The following is a 16,493-nucleotide window of genomic DNA, read 5'->3' as shown; positions in this document are numbered from 1 at the left end:
TGGATTTTCCATCAGTGGGGAGGAGGTGGCTTTTACCAAAATGATGCTCTGAAGAAAAAGTTCCTTTATCACACACACACTTCTACTAGTTCACTACCACAACTGTGTATTACTGTATCCGCTACCGCACAGTGATGTAAACCACCAACAGACCTGCACAAATACCCAAATGCTGTAATGTCAAGTACAAATGAATAAAGTATTCAGTGGAGTGTATGAGGACAGTAACTCTGTGACAGAGAAGTTGTTTGGTGTTTAAATGTGTTTGACTTAAAGCCTCTATCAGTACAGAAGAGACTTGGGAAGTTTTTTTAGAATACAAAGAAGATAAGTTTAAACATTTTTATCAGGGTTTTATGATGATTAGAAATGATGTTCATTTTCTTTTGCACACAAAGGTAAGATAAAATAAACAGCATCCACATTCATTAAAAAAACATCAATAGTGTAAAAATGATATTTGTACTTTTTACTTTTTTCATATATTCTATCAATATTTAATATAATTATACAAGAAGTAAAACATTTTGATCCTCAAATCAAGTAATAATGAAATGTATACATTTTATGAATGTGTTTCAGTCAAATTTACAGATCAGAACATTTAACATTTAAAAGATTCAATATTCAAAGATTTTATTTGTCACAAGCTCAGACAACATGTGCAGTGAAATGCAGGATGGTATACTCCTGTCAGACAAACTTAAAAATCGACAGACTTTCAGGATTGAAGCCTGAACATTAATTTCCCATTCCCACCAAATGACTGACATCCAAATCCAGCCCAGTTGTTTTCTCCCTGTGAGGAGGAGTCAATGCAAAACTTTGATGTCTTCCAGCTCTAATTATCTGACTGCAGAGAGGATGACAAAGAACAGTGGACACACAGTTTAACATGATGGACTATAGGACAGGACTGCTGCTTCTAACTATCTGCTGGACAGTTGAAAATATTAACAGATCTTGAGTTGAAGGTGTCTTAACAGGTGTTGATGACCAGACTCTGACATAATCTGAACCTGGAGAATCACACAAACTGCTCTGTACAACCTCTGGATTCACATTCAGTAGCTATCCTATGAACTGGTTCAGACAGTCTCCAGAGATGACTCCAGCATTTAAGTTGTATTTCATCGCCTTTTACTGAATGCTGAATACAATCAAATTAAATGGTGAAATGTAATTGTTTTTAATAAGGAAAATAATGTATTTGTGTTTCATTGGAAGAAATGTTTAGAGAAGATGAAAAAAATGCTATTTCCCTCTTAATTTAATGCTAATAATGAAATATTCTGTGTTGGTGGTGGACTTGGAACTGCATATCTTCACATTAGGATGAAGATCCTGCATTTAAGGCAGAAGTTAACATTTTGGCATGTTGTGAAACAAAAATATGAGAATAAACTGATCAGCAAATCTAAACATTATCCTGAAATTGAGACATTTTACTGTTTTAAAATATGCTTTAATGGATAAAACAATTTTTAATGTTACTATTGAAATTCCTTTTATTTTTTCTAACTTGTGATTTAAAGTCAAAATGATATCACAAATATAGTGATAACTGAAATTGATACAGTAGATTGTTTTTGTTTATTAGCATATAATCAAATGACCAACCCAAACACTGAATTCAACTTTTTTTCTGACTATTTCCAGGCCTTCAGCTGTTCTTCCTGCAGTCACAACTGTTTTAATAAATAACCATAACACATTTATGCTGATTTTGCATTTAATCCAAAAAAGATGATTATCTGAAAGAAAATCTTGAGATAATGTTTGAGCTGATTATTTCAAGCACCCAAAATCTACTCAGTTCATCCTTTGTGTCATGCATCAGACCCCCATTAACTCACATGATAAATGTTTCATTAAAAACTTCAATAAGATTATGTAATTCCTTCATGCCAAATATGTTTTTATGAAACCTGTTATTAGGGCCCGAGCGGCGACTGCAAGTCGCCTGGAGAAAGCCCTATTGAAATTGTAATGTTTATTATTATTATTATTATTATTATTATTATTATTATTGTTTCGTGACATTTCGTGCCCCAATTTCGCCCTTTCCCAAATGCGAAAATGCTTATACTTTTGCACGGACGTCCGGCCTCATCCGAAATTCGATATTTTTGGGTGGTCGCACATGGTCGACGCGGAATGGCGGAATAGCGCCCGCTACAAAGTCCAAAAATGCCCATAGGGAATTTTGCTAACTTTGTCCTATGCTCACAAAATTCGGTACACATATGTATTATACCCACATATGCAAAAAAGCCTCTTGACCTCATGACCTCAACCCAACAGGAAGTCGGCCATTTTGGTTTTGATTTTTCCCGCCTAAAATTAACTCCTCCCACAGCGTTCGCCCGATCAAGTTCAAATTAGGTACACAACATCTCCAGACCTAGCTGAGCTTAAGTTGTGCTCTGCGCATCCGTAGGTCAAAGGGCTTGTCTGCCAGGGCTCAACTAACTTTGGCGTGCTCGCCATGTACATACGAGTGGCTCTCACGCCCACATACTTCATCCAATCAGCTTCAAACTTGCTGGACATGATGATGGCTCCGCCCTGAACGTCCCGATATATTAACTTCCCACTTAACTCATAGCGCCCCCCGGTGGTAACAGGAAGTGAACTTAAATTCATGAAAAATACATAGTTGACCCCATCAACTTCATTCCACTTCTAAAACATGCAGAACCAGTTGGTGAAGCTACATTAAGAACACTGTGAAGCTACGAGTAATGGCGTCCCTGTGGGGGCGTGGCTACCATCAATTCCTCGCCATGAAAATACGTTTGGCTTTTTGATGGCTTTATTGAACACGTATCATCATGAAAATTGATACACAGGTCCAGGGTGGAGACCTCTTCCATCTGATAGGGGTGTCGCTCATGTCGCCCCCTAGTGGAAACAGGAAGTGCCATTTTTTGCATCAACATTGTCCGATTTCCACGAAACTTCACATGTGTGATGAGTGACTGACCCTGAACACACCTGCATGCATCCCATTACTGCCCCCTGGTGGATGAAAATTAAATTCTACATATTTTAACAAATATAATACCCCTGACATCCCTAATGTTACGAGCACTTTATCAGTGATGCACCCAGTAACCCCAGTCGATGGGAGCACTGGTCAAGAAATTCAACTTCTTAATTTTGACATACAATCCACATGACATGTATTAATGTTTATATGTTCAACCAGCTTTTGGTTTCAGTTCATGTACAGTATGAAAATCACCTTGTTGACCTGCAGCAGCACATCATATCTACTGTTCAGTTATGATTGTGTTACTTCTGAAAAATAATTCAAAATCAACATAAATTCACATTGCATTAAATCATTAATTAATTTGGCCAGACATTCAACTCTAACTATACATTGTTCTGATGGCCAAATCCACTCCAGTTTTATCCTCCTTGTGAGGAGGAGTCAATGCAACACTTTGATGTCTTCCAGCTCTACTTATCTGACTGAAGAGAGGATGACAGAGAACAATGGACACACAGTTTAACATGATGGACTATAGGACAGGACTGCTGCTTCTAACTATCTGCTGGACAGGTGAAGATTTTCACTGATATTTATGTGACATATTTTCATTTATATCACCAACTTGATGCATGTTTGGCTTTTTTTTGTCTTAACAGGTGTTGATGGTCAGACTCTGACACAATCTGAACCAGCGGTTAAAAAGCCTGGAGAATCTCACAAACTGACCAGTACAGCCTCTGGATTCACATTCAGCAACCACTGGATGGCCTGGGTCAGACAGGCTCCTGGAAAAGGACTGCAGTGGATTGCTTTTATCAATACAGGTGGTGGTAGCACATACTACTCTCAGTCAGTTGAAGGCCGGTTCACCATCTCCAGAGAAAACAGCAGACAGCAGCTGTATCTGCAGATGAACAGTCTGAAGGCTGAAGATTCTGCTGTTTATTATTGTGCTGGAGAGCCACAGTAACACAGGAAGGAGCATCGCTGTACAAAAAATCAGCATGTCAAACCAAATCATATTGTTCCCTCTGATTTTAACACAATAAACTTTACTTCAACATCTCCAGCAAACTCAGGGTAAAATAGTTTTGAAGAAAATGTCCTTAATGTCCCAGATATGTATTCTCTTTTGAATGATAATATATATTTAAATGCATGTAATACAATATGAAAATACTCCTCATATAGTCAATAGTCCCTCCTCTTTTATAGCCTTTCAGTGTCCTTCTTTATGCAAAGTGAACATCCTTAAAGTGTGCTATTAACACTTGATATCATGCTGTCAGTTGCAGCAGAAGAAGAGAAACTCCCATCAGTTCACCTTCAATACCAATCATGTTCTCTGTAGCTCTGCTGCTGCTGCTGGCTGCTGGATCCTGTGAGTCTCACTGAGGCAGAGACACTGACAGTATGATCACAGCACACTGACTGTTCACTGTTGTTACACTGACTCAATACTCAACATGTTTTCCTCCACAGGTGTGAAGTGTGAACAGTTGACACAGCCAGCCTCAGTGACTGTGCAGCCTGGTCAACGTCTGACCATCACCTGTCAGGTCTCTTATTCTGTTAGCAGCTATGCTAAAGCTTGGATCAGACAGCCTACAGGGAAAGGACTGGAGTGGATTGGATGGAAATATACTGGAGGTTCATACTATAAAGATTCACTAATTCACACAAATGTCAAAGATTCAGTGAAGAACAAGTTCAGTGTCAACTTAGACTCTTCCAGCAAAACAGTGACTCTAAATGGACAGAATATGCAGCCTGAAGACACTGCTGTGTATTACTGTGCCAGAGACCCACAATAACACAAACCATCAGCAGACCCGAACAAAAACCCCTCAGTGTCTGAACACTTGTAACATGAAGCCACCAGAGGAGGAGCCCTCACACCACTTATCATTTCAGCACCAGTTAACTGTTACAGTAAAAAGAGAAAAAACAATTATAATAATATTAAATAATACAGTAGAAACATTAACGAAAAATTAGTAGTTTTCACTGACTTTAGTTTTACACAAGGTAACACATTTTATATTTCACATTGGACATTTTTTTCAGATATGCTCATCAGTTTTCTTCACTTATATTCCTACTGGGGTTTTCTTCCCCCTTTACATCCTGAATGTTATGAGCACTTGTTCAAGAGGTAAATTTCTATTAAAAATATATTATTACAAATTATATAAACTCTAAAAGTAGTATTGCAAATTCTCAGAAGTTTGATCAGTTTCCCTACTCCCTGTGAGGAGGAGTTAATGCAAAACTTTGATGTCTTCCAGCTATACTTATCTGACTGCAGAGAGGATGACAGAGAACAGTGGACACACAGTTTAACATGATGGACTATAGGACAGGACTGCTGCTTCTAACTATCTGCTTGACAGGTGAAAACACACACAGATTCTAATATTACATGTTTTATTTCTGTTTTAAAGTTGTCTCCAAAAACTTACCAACTTAGTGCATGTGATTGTTTTAATTTTTGTCTTAACAGGTGTTGATGGTCAGACTCTGACAGAATCTGAACCAGCAGTTAAAAAGCCTGAAGAAGCCCACAAACTGACCTGTACAACCTCTGGATTCACACTCAGCAGCTATTGGATGGCGTGGATCAGACAGGCTCCTGGAAAAGGACTGGAGTGGATTTCTACGGTCAGAAATGATGGTGGAAGCAGTTACTACTCTCAGTCAGTTCAAGGCCGGTTCACCATCTCCAGAGACGACAGCAGACAGCAGCTGTATCTGCAGATGAACAGTCTGAAGACTGAAGATTCTGCTGTTTATTATTGTGCTCGACACTCACAGTGACTGGAGTTGGTTGAGCAGCTGTACAAAATCCTCCAGTACTCTTATTCTGGGTTGGTAGCTTTTACTAATACAGAATGTTTGAATAATAAATTACATTTGTCTCTGCATTATTTAAAGCTGTGTGTTCTTCAATCATATTTTTACTACACATAAACATAAAAAATGATGCATCTGAAATAAAACAAACACGAACAACTTCAAAAAACAATACAGATGTTTATTATTTTATTATTATAAAAAGAATAAACATTTCTGCAAATTAAGATAAATTGTGGCTATAAATTATGTGGAATCATAATGGGGGAAAAAATGTGTGGTTGCCTTGCAAATATCACTAGAGTACAGTGCAAATTTCCTTTTTCTTCTTTTACAGTAAGTAAACATTCAGATCTGCTTTTCTCATAACTGAGTGACACTCAAACCCTGCACTGAACTAAAGTCTAATGCTCCTGCTTGTCATGAACATGATGTTAAAATGTACTTGACACAAAAGTCATGTGTGAGTTTGATTAAGCTCATTTTCAATCATAAAGTTTGACTATATGATATTTACCATCAGCAGTTTGCCAGTGTCAATTCATCATCTCAACAGAAAATAAGTAAATCTCAAGATGAAGAGCAGGAAGCCTGAAGGAGCTGCTGTGTATTTGTGTGCTTGTAAGATCAAAGCTCATCCTTACTGATCCACCCTGCACAGTCTCACATTATGAATGAACTCAGGTCAACTAATTCATAATTACACAAAACACAGTTATCTGACTACCACTCATGTATAAATGAGCTTCAAAAGTTTCATTTCATTAAAAAGAAAAATCAATGTAATTTAAAAATCTTACTCCATCATCACACAGTGTCATTGAAATCATTACTGAGAGAGTCCAAGTTTCTCTGTGTGTCTGTGTCTTCAAACATTTGATCAAACTGAACCATTCAACGTCTTTTATTCAAACACCAGCATGTTATGAACAGTTTGTGAGAAAACAAAGCAAAGCAACATTTGTTCAAAATCTGCTTTTCTATTAAAAATGGATTACTATCAATTACATAAACTGTAGTAGTATTGAAAATGTTTATCCAGTTGTTTCCTCCCTGGGAGGAGGAGTCAATGCAAAACTTTGATGTCTTCCAGCTCTACTTATCTGACTGCAGAGAGGATGACATAGAACAGTGGACACACAGTTTAACATGATGGACTATAGGACAGGACTGCTGCTTCTAACTATCTGCTGGACAGGTGAAGATTTTCACTGATCCTGAGTTGAAGCTGCCTTAAAAAAGTTAACATCTTAAAGTAATTGAATTTTTTTTTTTGTCTTAACAGGTGTTGATGGTCAGACTCTAACAGAATCTGAACCAGCAGTTAAAAAGCCTGGAGAATCCCACTGTAAATGACCTTTAATATGAGCATAGTATTTTTATAAATGTGTTTTTATGTTTACTTAGTAACATTCTTTAAAGCCAGGCTTTTATTTTATATATATTAAGCAGACGGATATTCATTGCTTTTATTTTGAAAGCGTCTCGCCGAGACCTCGTACACATCAGGTGCTTCGGACTTTACCGGCAGTAGGAAAAGTGTGTCTGCAAGGCTAAGAGTGTGTCTTCAATGCTAAAAGCAAGCAAAGTGTGCCTAACTCAAATGGAACGCCCTAGCACCTGGCCAATAAGGGGCACAAAGTTTGTTTTTGTTACCATTTCATGCCATATTTATGTCCGGCTCGAGTTTGGTTGCCGTTGATATTTTCATGCATAAAACGTATTGTGGTTAGCGGTAGCTACTATTAGCAAGGTCAAGTTGCCGTGTCGGTCTGTATTGAATTCAGATGAAGCTATAAGCTAACTCGTAGGTTGTTTTGGTAATGCAACAGGACGTATTTTGTCTGTTTTATATGAGGTCTGCTAAGGTTAAAAACTGTTTATTGGGTTAAAAATGAACGGTTAAAAATGCTAATTTCATGTCAAATATTGTTTTATATTGCACTCTATGTGAGGTTGTCTTTCAGTTAAAATGTGAATTTTCCTTCATGACTGTAACATCAATCGTAGCAGTTAAAATATATAATTAAATTCATGGAGTAAAACCCGTGAGTCTACAATACGTGTGTTAGATAAAAAGAGTTAACTTAACTTACATAATTGTTTAAGATAAAGGCAGTTAAAGGTAATTTCAAGTAAGAGTAAAGGTAACTGTATTTTGTTTTCTTCTTTTCATAGCTCTTACGGTGTGTTTACATTGAATACGGTCCAAGGAATAAAACACTGTGAACCATCAGTTTGAGAGTCCGACCATCATTTAGCCGGGGATGCTACACCCACAAACTGACCTGTACAACCTCTGGATTCACATTCAGCAGCTACTACATGGCCTGGATCAGACAGGCTCCTGGAAAAGGACTGGAGTGGGTTGCATCAATCTACAGTAGTGGTAGCATCTACTACTCTCAGTCAGTTGAAGGCCTGTTCACCATCTCCAGAGACAACAGCAGACAGCAGCTGTATCTGCAGATGAACAGTCTGAAGACTGAAGATTCTGCTGTTTATTATTGTGCTCGAGACTCACAGTGACTGGAGTCTGTTGAGCGGCTATACAAAATCCTACAGTAAACATCATCACTGGGCTCAAAACTCCAATTATCTCACATGATTAATGTATTCAGTTTAAGTTGTTCAAAACAGTATATACATAATCTGATCCTGCTCTTATGTTTGAGAACCATGTGATATTTCTTTGGACCTAAAAGACACATATTCTAAAATGGAAAATATGTATAAAGTAGAGTAGAATGCCATGATATGTAAATAATATTAATAAATCCAATTATACTAAAAATATTTTTATTACAATTTTTATAAAAGAGCTTAAATTAAGATTTGTAAAATTAATAGCAGCTGGTTTCATTTATTTAAAACTCTGAAATCACAATTAAATAAATAAATGAGTTTATTAAAATTAAATAAATTCAGCTGACAATGTGGCTTAAAAGCACATAATCTCACAGGAAATCAGTCTTCAGCATGTCAGTCATTTTCTACACATACACAACTATACATTTGACATTAACAGGACTGAATCTGCAGCCTGAGGACTGTATATTTCTGTTTACATGTAAACTACAGTGATACAAACTATCAGCTGGCCTGCATAAATACCCAGCAGCCATGACTCCATCACAATTTCTCTCATTTCATTGATACATGAGTTCATCTTAAAATGTATCATACAGACAGTCTTTGTGATTATTGTTTGGGTTTATGAGAAAAACTCATATAATAAACAACAACAAAAAAAGAATAATGAATTCACTACTTAAAATATACCAGATTACCAGTAAATGAACCACTCCCTCTCCATGATACTCTGATGCAAATCTTCAGTGTGTGCAGTGTACTTCTGTCCTGTTGACTGGTCTTGTTGTTTGTGTGCAGCATCAAAGGTCACATCTCCAGCCTCAGGATGATGAACACACTCACTCTTCTGCTGGTTGCTCTCTCTCTGCCCTGTGAGTTCTCCTGCTTCTTGTTCTTTTATCTTTTATCAGATAACATCAACTGTTAGTCAGTCAGTGATACCAGAAAACTTCCCAGATGACTGTTTGTCTCTTTCTTCTTTGGGTTGTCTCTCTTTTCATTCATCAGGTTGTACAGGTCAGAGTATGGAGTCCATTCCTTCCAGTTCAGTAGTGAAGAAGCCTGGGGAGACTGTCAGTCTCTCCTGCAGGGGATCTGGCTTCACATTTAGCTGCTGTACTATGCTTTGGATCAGACAACCTGCAGTAAAAGCACTAGAATGGATGGGGGTTGGCTGGTCTACTGCCAGTAGTAACACTTATGCTAGCAGTTTCAGAGGACGTGTAGAAATCAGCAGAGGTGATAGCAACAGCATGGTTCATCTGAGACTGTCCAACTTACAGCCAGAGGACTCTGCTGTGTATTACTGTGCCAGAGACTAGACTTGTAGTCAAGACCGCCTAAACCAAGACCAAGACACTACCAAGACCAGAAGATATCAAGACCGAGACCAAGACGAGACCAAGGCCAAGACAGACTGAGTCAAGACCAAGACAAAGTCGAGACGAGACCGAGACGAGACCAAGACCGAGACCAAAAAAACCAAAAAAAAACCAGCTAGTGAGCTAGTGTTACACCATAACTTGCATCAATTGAATAAGAGCAGCATACTGGGGTAAGAGGTCAATCCAAGTTTAAATTCAATTTAAGAAGGTATTATTTCAACTACAGACAGAACAATGCAGAATGCTTCTTTCTTGCCCCTGGACTGCAAATTTCTTTATGTTCCGTGAATGCAAATTTAATGATGGCGGAATTCGCTGACATTATTATTACTAGGTCTGACTGAGACTGACAGCTACAACGTAAACCAAACATTTCGCACTGGCTACACTTGCGTCTTTTGATTAGATGAGCGCCAGTTTCTTAATCACAACAAAATACATGTATGTCATTGATTGGTTGCATTTGAAAGGTTGCATTTGAAGGGCGTGAAAGGCGAAATAATTTGATGTTGCATTATCGCATGTTATGTTTTGTATCATGGACATTATTTGTTGCAAATCTCCCGACCACTATGTCGACCTGAGACTGCAAGACCAAGACAATGAGACCAAGACAAGACCGAGGGATCCGAGACCAAGACAAGACCAAGACCAAAGACGGTCGAGACTGTGACAAGACAGAGACCACGTAAAAGTGGTCTCGAGACCGGTCTCGAGACCAAGACCGGTCTCGAGACATCCAACTCTACCAGAGACACACACTGGTTAAATTAAACAGAGAGGCTTTACAAAAATCTAAATCACCTACAGGGGGAAGCAGAGGAACTGAAATATGATGGTAGTGAGAGCAGTTTGACAATGTGACCAAACATACACACAAACACAGAGAAACACTTCCTGTCTGTTAGGTTTTATTTTTTTCAACAATATCACAGTCAGTAACTGACAGAGTCTCTCTTTTATTGAGAAACCTCATGTCTACATGTGTTTGTCTTTCTATGTTGAATAAAACATATAAAAATAAGAGAAGAAAGACAAAAACATAATTTTTTAGAGTTTGAACTAATAATCACATTTTATTACTGTCTTTAAAAGTATGCTATACTTTGTGTGATTCAGTAATTGTTCATTTGAGCGATCAACAATAACAAGTTCAGTTTCCCCATGGACCATTCCAATGCTCCGTTAAAATGTATTACACTGCTTGGATCAGACCGCCTGCAGAGAAATGATTGGACTGTATTGAACTGAGAAATGGACACACATCATGCTGTAAAAATACACAAAAGAACAAGTTCAGTATTGACTTAAACTCTTCCAGCAACAGAGTGACTCTAAATGTGCAGATTGTTCAGCCTTGAATTTAAATCACACAGTTTGGCCTACTGTGTGAGGAAACAATGAAAGTTAAATTAAAATCTGTTCTGTGAGGAGGAGTCAATGCAAAACGTTGATGTCTTCCAGCTCTACTTATCTGACTGCAGAGAGGATGACAGAGAACAGTGGACACACAGTTTAACATGATGGACTATAGGACAGGACTGCTGCTTCTAACTATCTGCTGGGCAGGTGAACATTTTCACTGATATTTATCGGACATATTATCATTTGTATCACCAACTTGATGCATGTTTGGTTCTTTTTTGTCTTAACAGGTGTTGATGGTCAGACTCTGACAGAATCTGAACCAGCAGTTAAAAAGCCTGGAGAATCCCAAAAACTAACCTGTACAGCCTCTGGATTGTCATTAAGTGGCTACTGGATGGCTTGGATCAGACAGGCTCATGGAAAAGGACTGGAGTGGGTTGCTTCTATCTACAGTGATGGTAGCATGTACTACTCTCAGTCAGTTCAAGGCCGGTTCACCATCTCCAGAGACGACAGCAGACAGCAGCTGTATCTGCAGATGAACAGTCTGAAGACTGAAGATTCTGCTGTTTATTATTGTGCTCGAGACTCACAGTGACTGGAGTTGGTTGAGCAGCTGTACAAAATCCTACAGTAAACACCAGACCCTAATTAACTCACGTGATAAATGTTTTATTAAAAACTCCAATAAAATGATGTAATTACTTCATGCCCAAACATGTTTTTATGAAACCTGTTATATTTGATTTGTATTCTTCTGGAGAGTGAATAGTTTTTCATGATTGTAATTCTCATCTCACCTAATAATTTTTTGAACATATTTTTTAAATGAATATCTGTATGTTAGTAACCCTCTACAGGCTGAAGTTAATCTTAATGTCAGTATAACACTGAAACAATTAAAATATTTCATATAAAACTCCAAACCTTCACACAGCAGCAGAAAACTCAAACTGTTACATGATTTTGTTGTCACTTTACTTTTTGTTGGCAAACGATGAATTTAACTCTACAGGTAAAGTAAATCAATACAGTATTTTTAAAAATTGTTTAAAATGTATTTTGAAAACAATGTATTTAAATTTAATTTGTTTTTGTGGATGATAATGAGTTTTAATCCATTTTTACACATATCTAAATACTAAAATATCTTATCCTACAAAAAATGAATATCAGACTACAATAAGTTGATACCTATTAATACATTAATAGATGATACATTGTTTATGTATTTTGTTTTATTTATGTATTGTCTATCATGTTAAATACAATTTTATCACCAAATTAAACATATGTCATATTTAGTTCAGTATAAAAAATGAGAGGAAAGACTGAAACTTTCAATTCAAAGTGTAAATATAAGTACCAACAAATAGGTAATTATTTATTCAACAACATGCAAATAAATGTGATTCATAAAGAAGTGAAGTGTGTGTGTCAGTGAGAGGACAGAAGAGCTCACATCAGTTCAGCTTCAACATCAATCATGTTCTCTGTAGCTCTGATGCTGCTGCTGGCAGCTGGATCCTGTGAGGAGCTTTCAGTGGATTCACACTAATAAACACATTAGAAACACTGAATATTCACATGAATGATGGAGATAATGTTGATTTGTGTTTCCACAGGTGTGTACAGTATTGATCTCATCCAGCCAGACTCAATGGTTGTGCAGCCTGGACAGTCTTTGACCATCACCTGTCAGGTCTCTGGTTATTCTCTGACTGATAACAGCTATGCAACAGGTTGGATCAGACAGCGTGAAGGAAAACCAATGGACTGGATTTTTCATCAGTGGGGAGGAGGTGACTTTTACCAAAATGATGTTCTGAAGAACAAGTTCAGCTACAGCAAAGACACCTCTGCCAGAACAGTGACTATTAAAGGACAGAATCTGCAAACTGAGGATACAGCTGTGTTTTACTGTGTATGAAGACACACAGTGAGAGACAATAATAAGAGAGTCATACAAAAACTACTTCCTATGTTTACCACCACCAGGGAGAACATTAATATCTTCCTGTAATAATAAATATTTTATTTATCATCAGTGACTGAATTTCTGAGTCGTGATTGACTAAATGTATAAATTGTATTTTATCACCTTTGACTGAATACTGAATTCAGTCATTAATTCAAATGTTGCTAACACACCCTACATGAATAAAATGAATATGATATTAAAGTAGTGAAATATATTTTATTCTTCATGAGATTAATAATGTATTTGTTTCTACTTTTCCTTGGAAGAAGTGAATAGAGAATATGTAAAATACTATTTTCTTCTTCATATAATTCTGATAAACTCATTATGTGTTAGTTAGTTAGTTTACATGTAAAAGCACATCATTTGTGTTTCCACAGGTGTGTACAGTATTGATCTCATCCAGCCAGACTCAATGGTTGTGCAGCCTGGACAGTCTTTGACCATCACCTGTCAGGTCTCTGGTTATTCTCTGACTGATAACAGCTATGCAACAGGTTGGATCAGACAGCGTGAAGGAAAACCAATGGACTGGATTATTCATCAGTGGGGAGGAGGTAGCTTTAACCAAAATGATGCTCTGAAGAACAAGTTCAGCGCCAGCAGAGACACTTCTGCTAGAACAGTAACTATTAAAGGACAGAATCTGCAGCCTGAGGACACAGCTGTGTATTACTGTGTACGAAGACACACAGTGAGAGACAATAATAAGAGAGTCATACAAAAACTACTTCCTCTGTTTATTATTCCTGTTCATTATTAGTGATTGAAATTCATCATCATCATCATCATCATCATCCTCATCATCATCATCATCATCATCATCATCATCATCATCATCATCATCATCATCATCATCATCATTTCTGATTCATGAGTTATGTTAAAACTAATAGTAAACATCCCACAGTGAATATTCACCTATTTGGTTGTCTCTTTTGAAATATTGTTTTATTAAATAATCACAATACATTCATGAAGATTATGTATTTCGTCAGAAAAAACTGATTATCTCAATTAAAAATGTAAAACTATTGTTTTTGTCAAAGACAGCAGGACTCTGATGAAGTCTTACATTTGAACTGAATATTTTAATCACTCAAAATCTAGTCAGCTCATCCTTTCTGTCATGAAGGTGTCTTAAATCACAAGCTGCTGGTTAATAAATTGTGTAAAGCCCATTTTATTTAGTATCTTGCATTAGTTGGCAACACTGCTGATATTTGGTTTTATAATATTATACCGTCCTTTTTATGTGATAATGCTTGTAAGAAATATAATTTATTACTCATGGTGAACATTTCTCTAACAAAAAAACAACAACAACAAACATTGAATGTAAAGAAGAGGTGATTTCCATAATAAAAGTCATCATACTCCACTTATACAAGGAACAAAGCTGCATGTGTTTGATTCTATGCAAACTCAGTGATCCTCCTTGTTTCTCAGCTATAAAGACTTCACATCAGAGATCACAGCACATCAGCTTCAACATCAACCATGTTCTCTGTAGCTCTGCTGCTGCTGTTGGCAGCTGGATCCTGTGAGTCTCTCTGGATTTGTCATAGTCAGCAATTCTTCTTTTAGTTTGATGATTTTTCACACAACATTTTTCTTCTTTTAACAGGTGTGAAGTGTGAACAGTTGACACAGCCAGCCTCAGTGACTGTGCAGCCAGGTCAACGTCTGACCATCACCTGTCAGGTCTCTTATTCTGTTAGCACCTACGCAACAGCTTGGATCAGACAGCCTGCTGGGAAAGGACTGGAGTGGATTGGATGGAGAGCTGGATCCACATCATTCTACAAAGATTCACTAAAGAACAAGTTCAGTATTGATTTAGACTCTTCCAGCAACACAGTGACTCTAAATGGACAGAATATGCAGCCTGAAGACACTGCTGTGTATTACTGTGCCAGAGACCCACAATAACACAAACCATCAGCAGACCTGAACAAAAACCCCTCAGTGTCTGAACACTTGTAACATGAAGCCACCAGAGGAGGAGCCCTCACACCACTAATCATTTCAACACCACTTCACTGTTATAGTAAAGAGAGAAAAAAAACCCAATGATAATAATATTAAATAATTCGGTGGAGACATTTACCATAAAAGGTTTCTCTCTTTCTGACTGAAAATATTTATATTTCAATTCCAAGTGAAAAATTGCAGTAAACTGCAGAAAGAAACAAACTGGTTACTGTAGTTTTTTTTGACAGTTGTTTTACAAAAGGCAACAAACACATTTTATTGTTATTGACTATATAAATGATATCCATGTAATAAAGGGTTACACATTTTTCACATATTCTCATCAGTTTTCTTCATTTATATTCCTACTGGGGCTTTCTTTCCAGCTGACATCCTGAATGTTATGAGCACTTTGTGAGAAAAACAAAATAAAACAACATTTGTTCAAGATTTTTTTCATTAAAACTAATTCATCAACTTTATATTAAAAGTAGTGTTTCACATTTTAAAAAGTTCAATCCAGTTGTTTCCTCCCTGTGAGGAGGAGTCAATGCAAAACGTTGATGTCTTCCAGCTCTACTTATCTGACTGCAGAGAGGATGACAGAGAAAAGTGGACACACAGTTTAACATGATGGACTATAGGACAGGACTGCTGCTTCTAACTATCTGCTGGACAGGTGAAGATTTTCACTGATCTTGAGTTGAAGCTGCCTTTTAAAAGTCACCAGCTTAAAGTAACTGATTATTTTGTTGTTTGTCTTAACAGGTGTTGATGGTCAGACTCTGACAGAATCTGAACCAGCAGGTAAAAAGCCTGGAAAATCCCACAAACTGACCTGTACAGCCTCTGGATTCACAATCAGCAGCTCCTACATGGCTTGGATCAGACAGGCTCCTGGAAAAGGACTGGAATGGATCGCCTGGCATGATATTGGTAGTGGTAGCAGAAGATACTACTCTCAGTCAGTTCAAGGCCGGTTCACCATCTCCAGAGACGACAGCAGACAGCAGCTGTATCTGCAGATGAACAGTCTGAAGACTGAAGATTCTGCTGTTTATTATTGTGCTCGAGACTCACAGTGACTGGAGTTGGTTGAGCAGCTGTACAAAATCCTACAGTGCTCAACTTCTGGTATGGTAGCTTTTAATAATACAGAATATTTAACCTTTGTGTAGTCCTCCCGGGTCAAATTGACCCCGTCTGTTTTGACTGTTCCTTCTTTCCTTCCTTCAGTCTGTCCTTCTTCCCTCCCTCCTTCTCTCTTTCTTTCCTTCCTCTCTCTTTCCTCCCTTCCTTTTGTCCTTCCTTCCTCCCTCCCTCCTTCCTTCTTTCCTTC

The 16,493-nt window shown here is 37.5% G+C and overlaps 8 gene segments (V, D, J or C); all 8 read left to right on the top strand.

The window, feature by feature from the left end:
- Positions 1-3,522: 3,522 nt before the first annotated feature.
- On the top strand, positions 3,523-3,971 carry LOC133999422 (Ig heavy chain V region 914-like). The segment is given in 2 exon segments: positions 3,523-3,571; positions 3,658-3,971. Coding segments are annotated over 2 exon segments (363 nt in total).
- A 368-nt stretch (positions 3,972-4,339) lies between these two features.
- Positions 4,340-4,815, top strand: LOC133999418 (Ig heavy chain V region 5A-like). The segment is given in 2 exon segments: positions 4,340-4,382; positions 4,484-4,815. Coding segments are annotated over 2 exon segments (375 nt in total).
- Positions 4,816-5,345: 530 nt separating this feature from the next.
- On the top strand, positions 5,346-5,818 carry LOC133999983 (Ig heavy chain V region 914-like). The segment is given in 2 exon segments: positions 5,346-5,394; positions 5,505-5,818. Coding segments are annotated over 2 exon segments (363 nt in total).
- A 1,185-nt stretch (positions 5,819-7,003) lies between these two features.
- LOC133999416 (Ig heavy chain V region 914-like) lies at positions 7,004-8,383 on the top strand. The segment is given in 3 exon segments: positions 7,004-7,052; positions 7,140-7,196; positions 8,130-8,383. Coding segments are annotated over 3 exon segments (360 nt in total).
- Positions 8,384-11,351: 2,968 nt separating this feature from the next.
- Positions 11,352-11,797, top strand: LOC133999413 (Ig heavy chain V region 914-like). The segment is given in 2 exon segments: positions 11,352-11,400; positions 11,487-11,797. Coding segments are annotated over 2 exon segments (360 nt in total).
- An 888-nt stretch (positions 11,798-12,685) lies between these two features.
- On the top strand, positions 12,686-13,129 carry LOC133999415 (Ig heavy chain V region PJ14-like). The segment is given in 2 exon segments: positions 12,686-12,728; positions 12,825-13,129. Coding segments are annotated over 2 exon segments (348 nt in total).
- Positions 13,130-14,680: 1,551 nt separating this feature from the next.
- LOC133999414 (immunoglobulin heavy variable 3-33-like) lies at positions 14,681-15,112 on the top strand. The segment is given in 2 exon segments: positions 14,681-14,723; positions 14,808-15,112. Coding segments are annotated over 2 exon segments (348 nt in total).
- A 675-nt stretch (positions 15,113-15,787) lies between these two features.
- On the top strand, positions 15,788-16,239 carry LOC133999406 (Ig heavy chain V region 914-like). The segment is given in 2 exon segments: positions 15,788-15,833; positions 15,923-16,239. Coding segments are annotated over 2 exon segments (363 nt in total).
- Positions 16,240-16,493: the final 254 nt, after the last annotated feature.

This window comes from Scomber scombrus, chromosome 18, assembly GCF_963691925.1.
Source record: "Scomber scombrus chromosome 18, fScoSco1.1, whole genome shotgun sequence".
Classification (NCBI taxonomy): domain Eukaryota; kingdom Metazoa; phylum Chordata; class Actinopteri; order Scombriformes; family Scombridae; genus Scomber; species Scomber scombrus.
The sequence above is the reverse complement of the archived record's forward strand: the minus strand, read 5'-3'. Positions and strand labels throughout refer to the sequence as shown.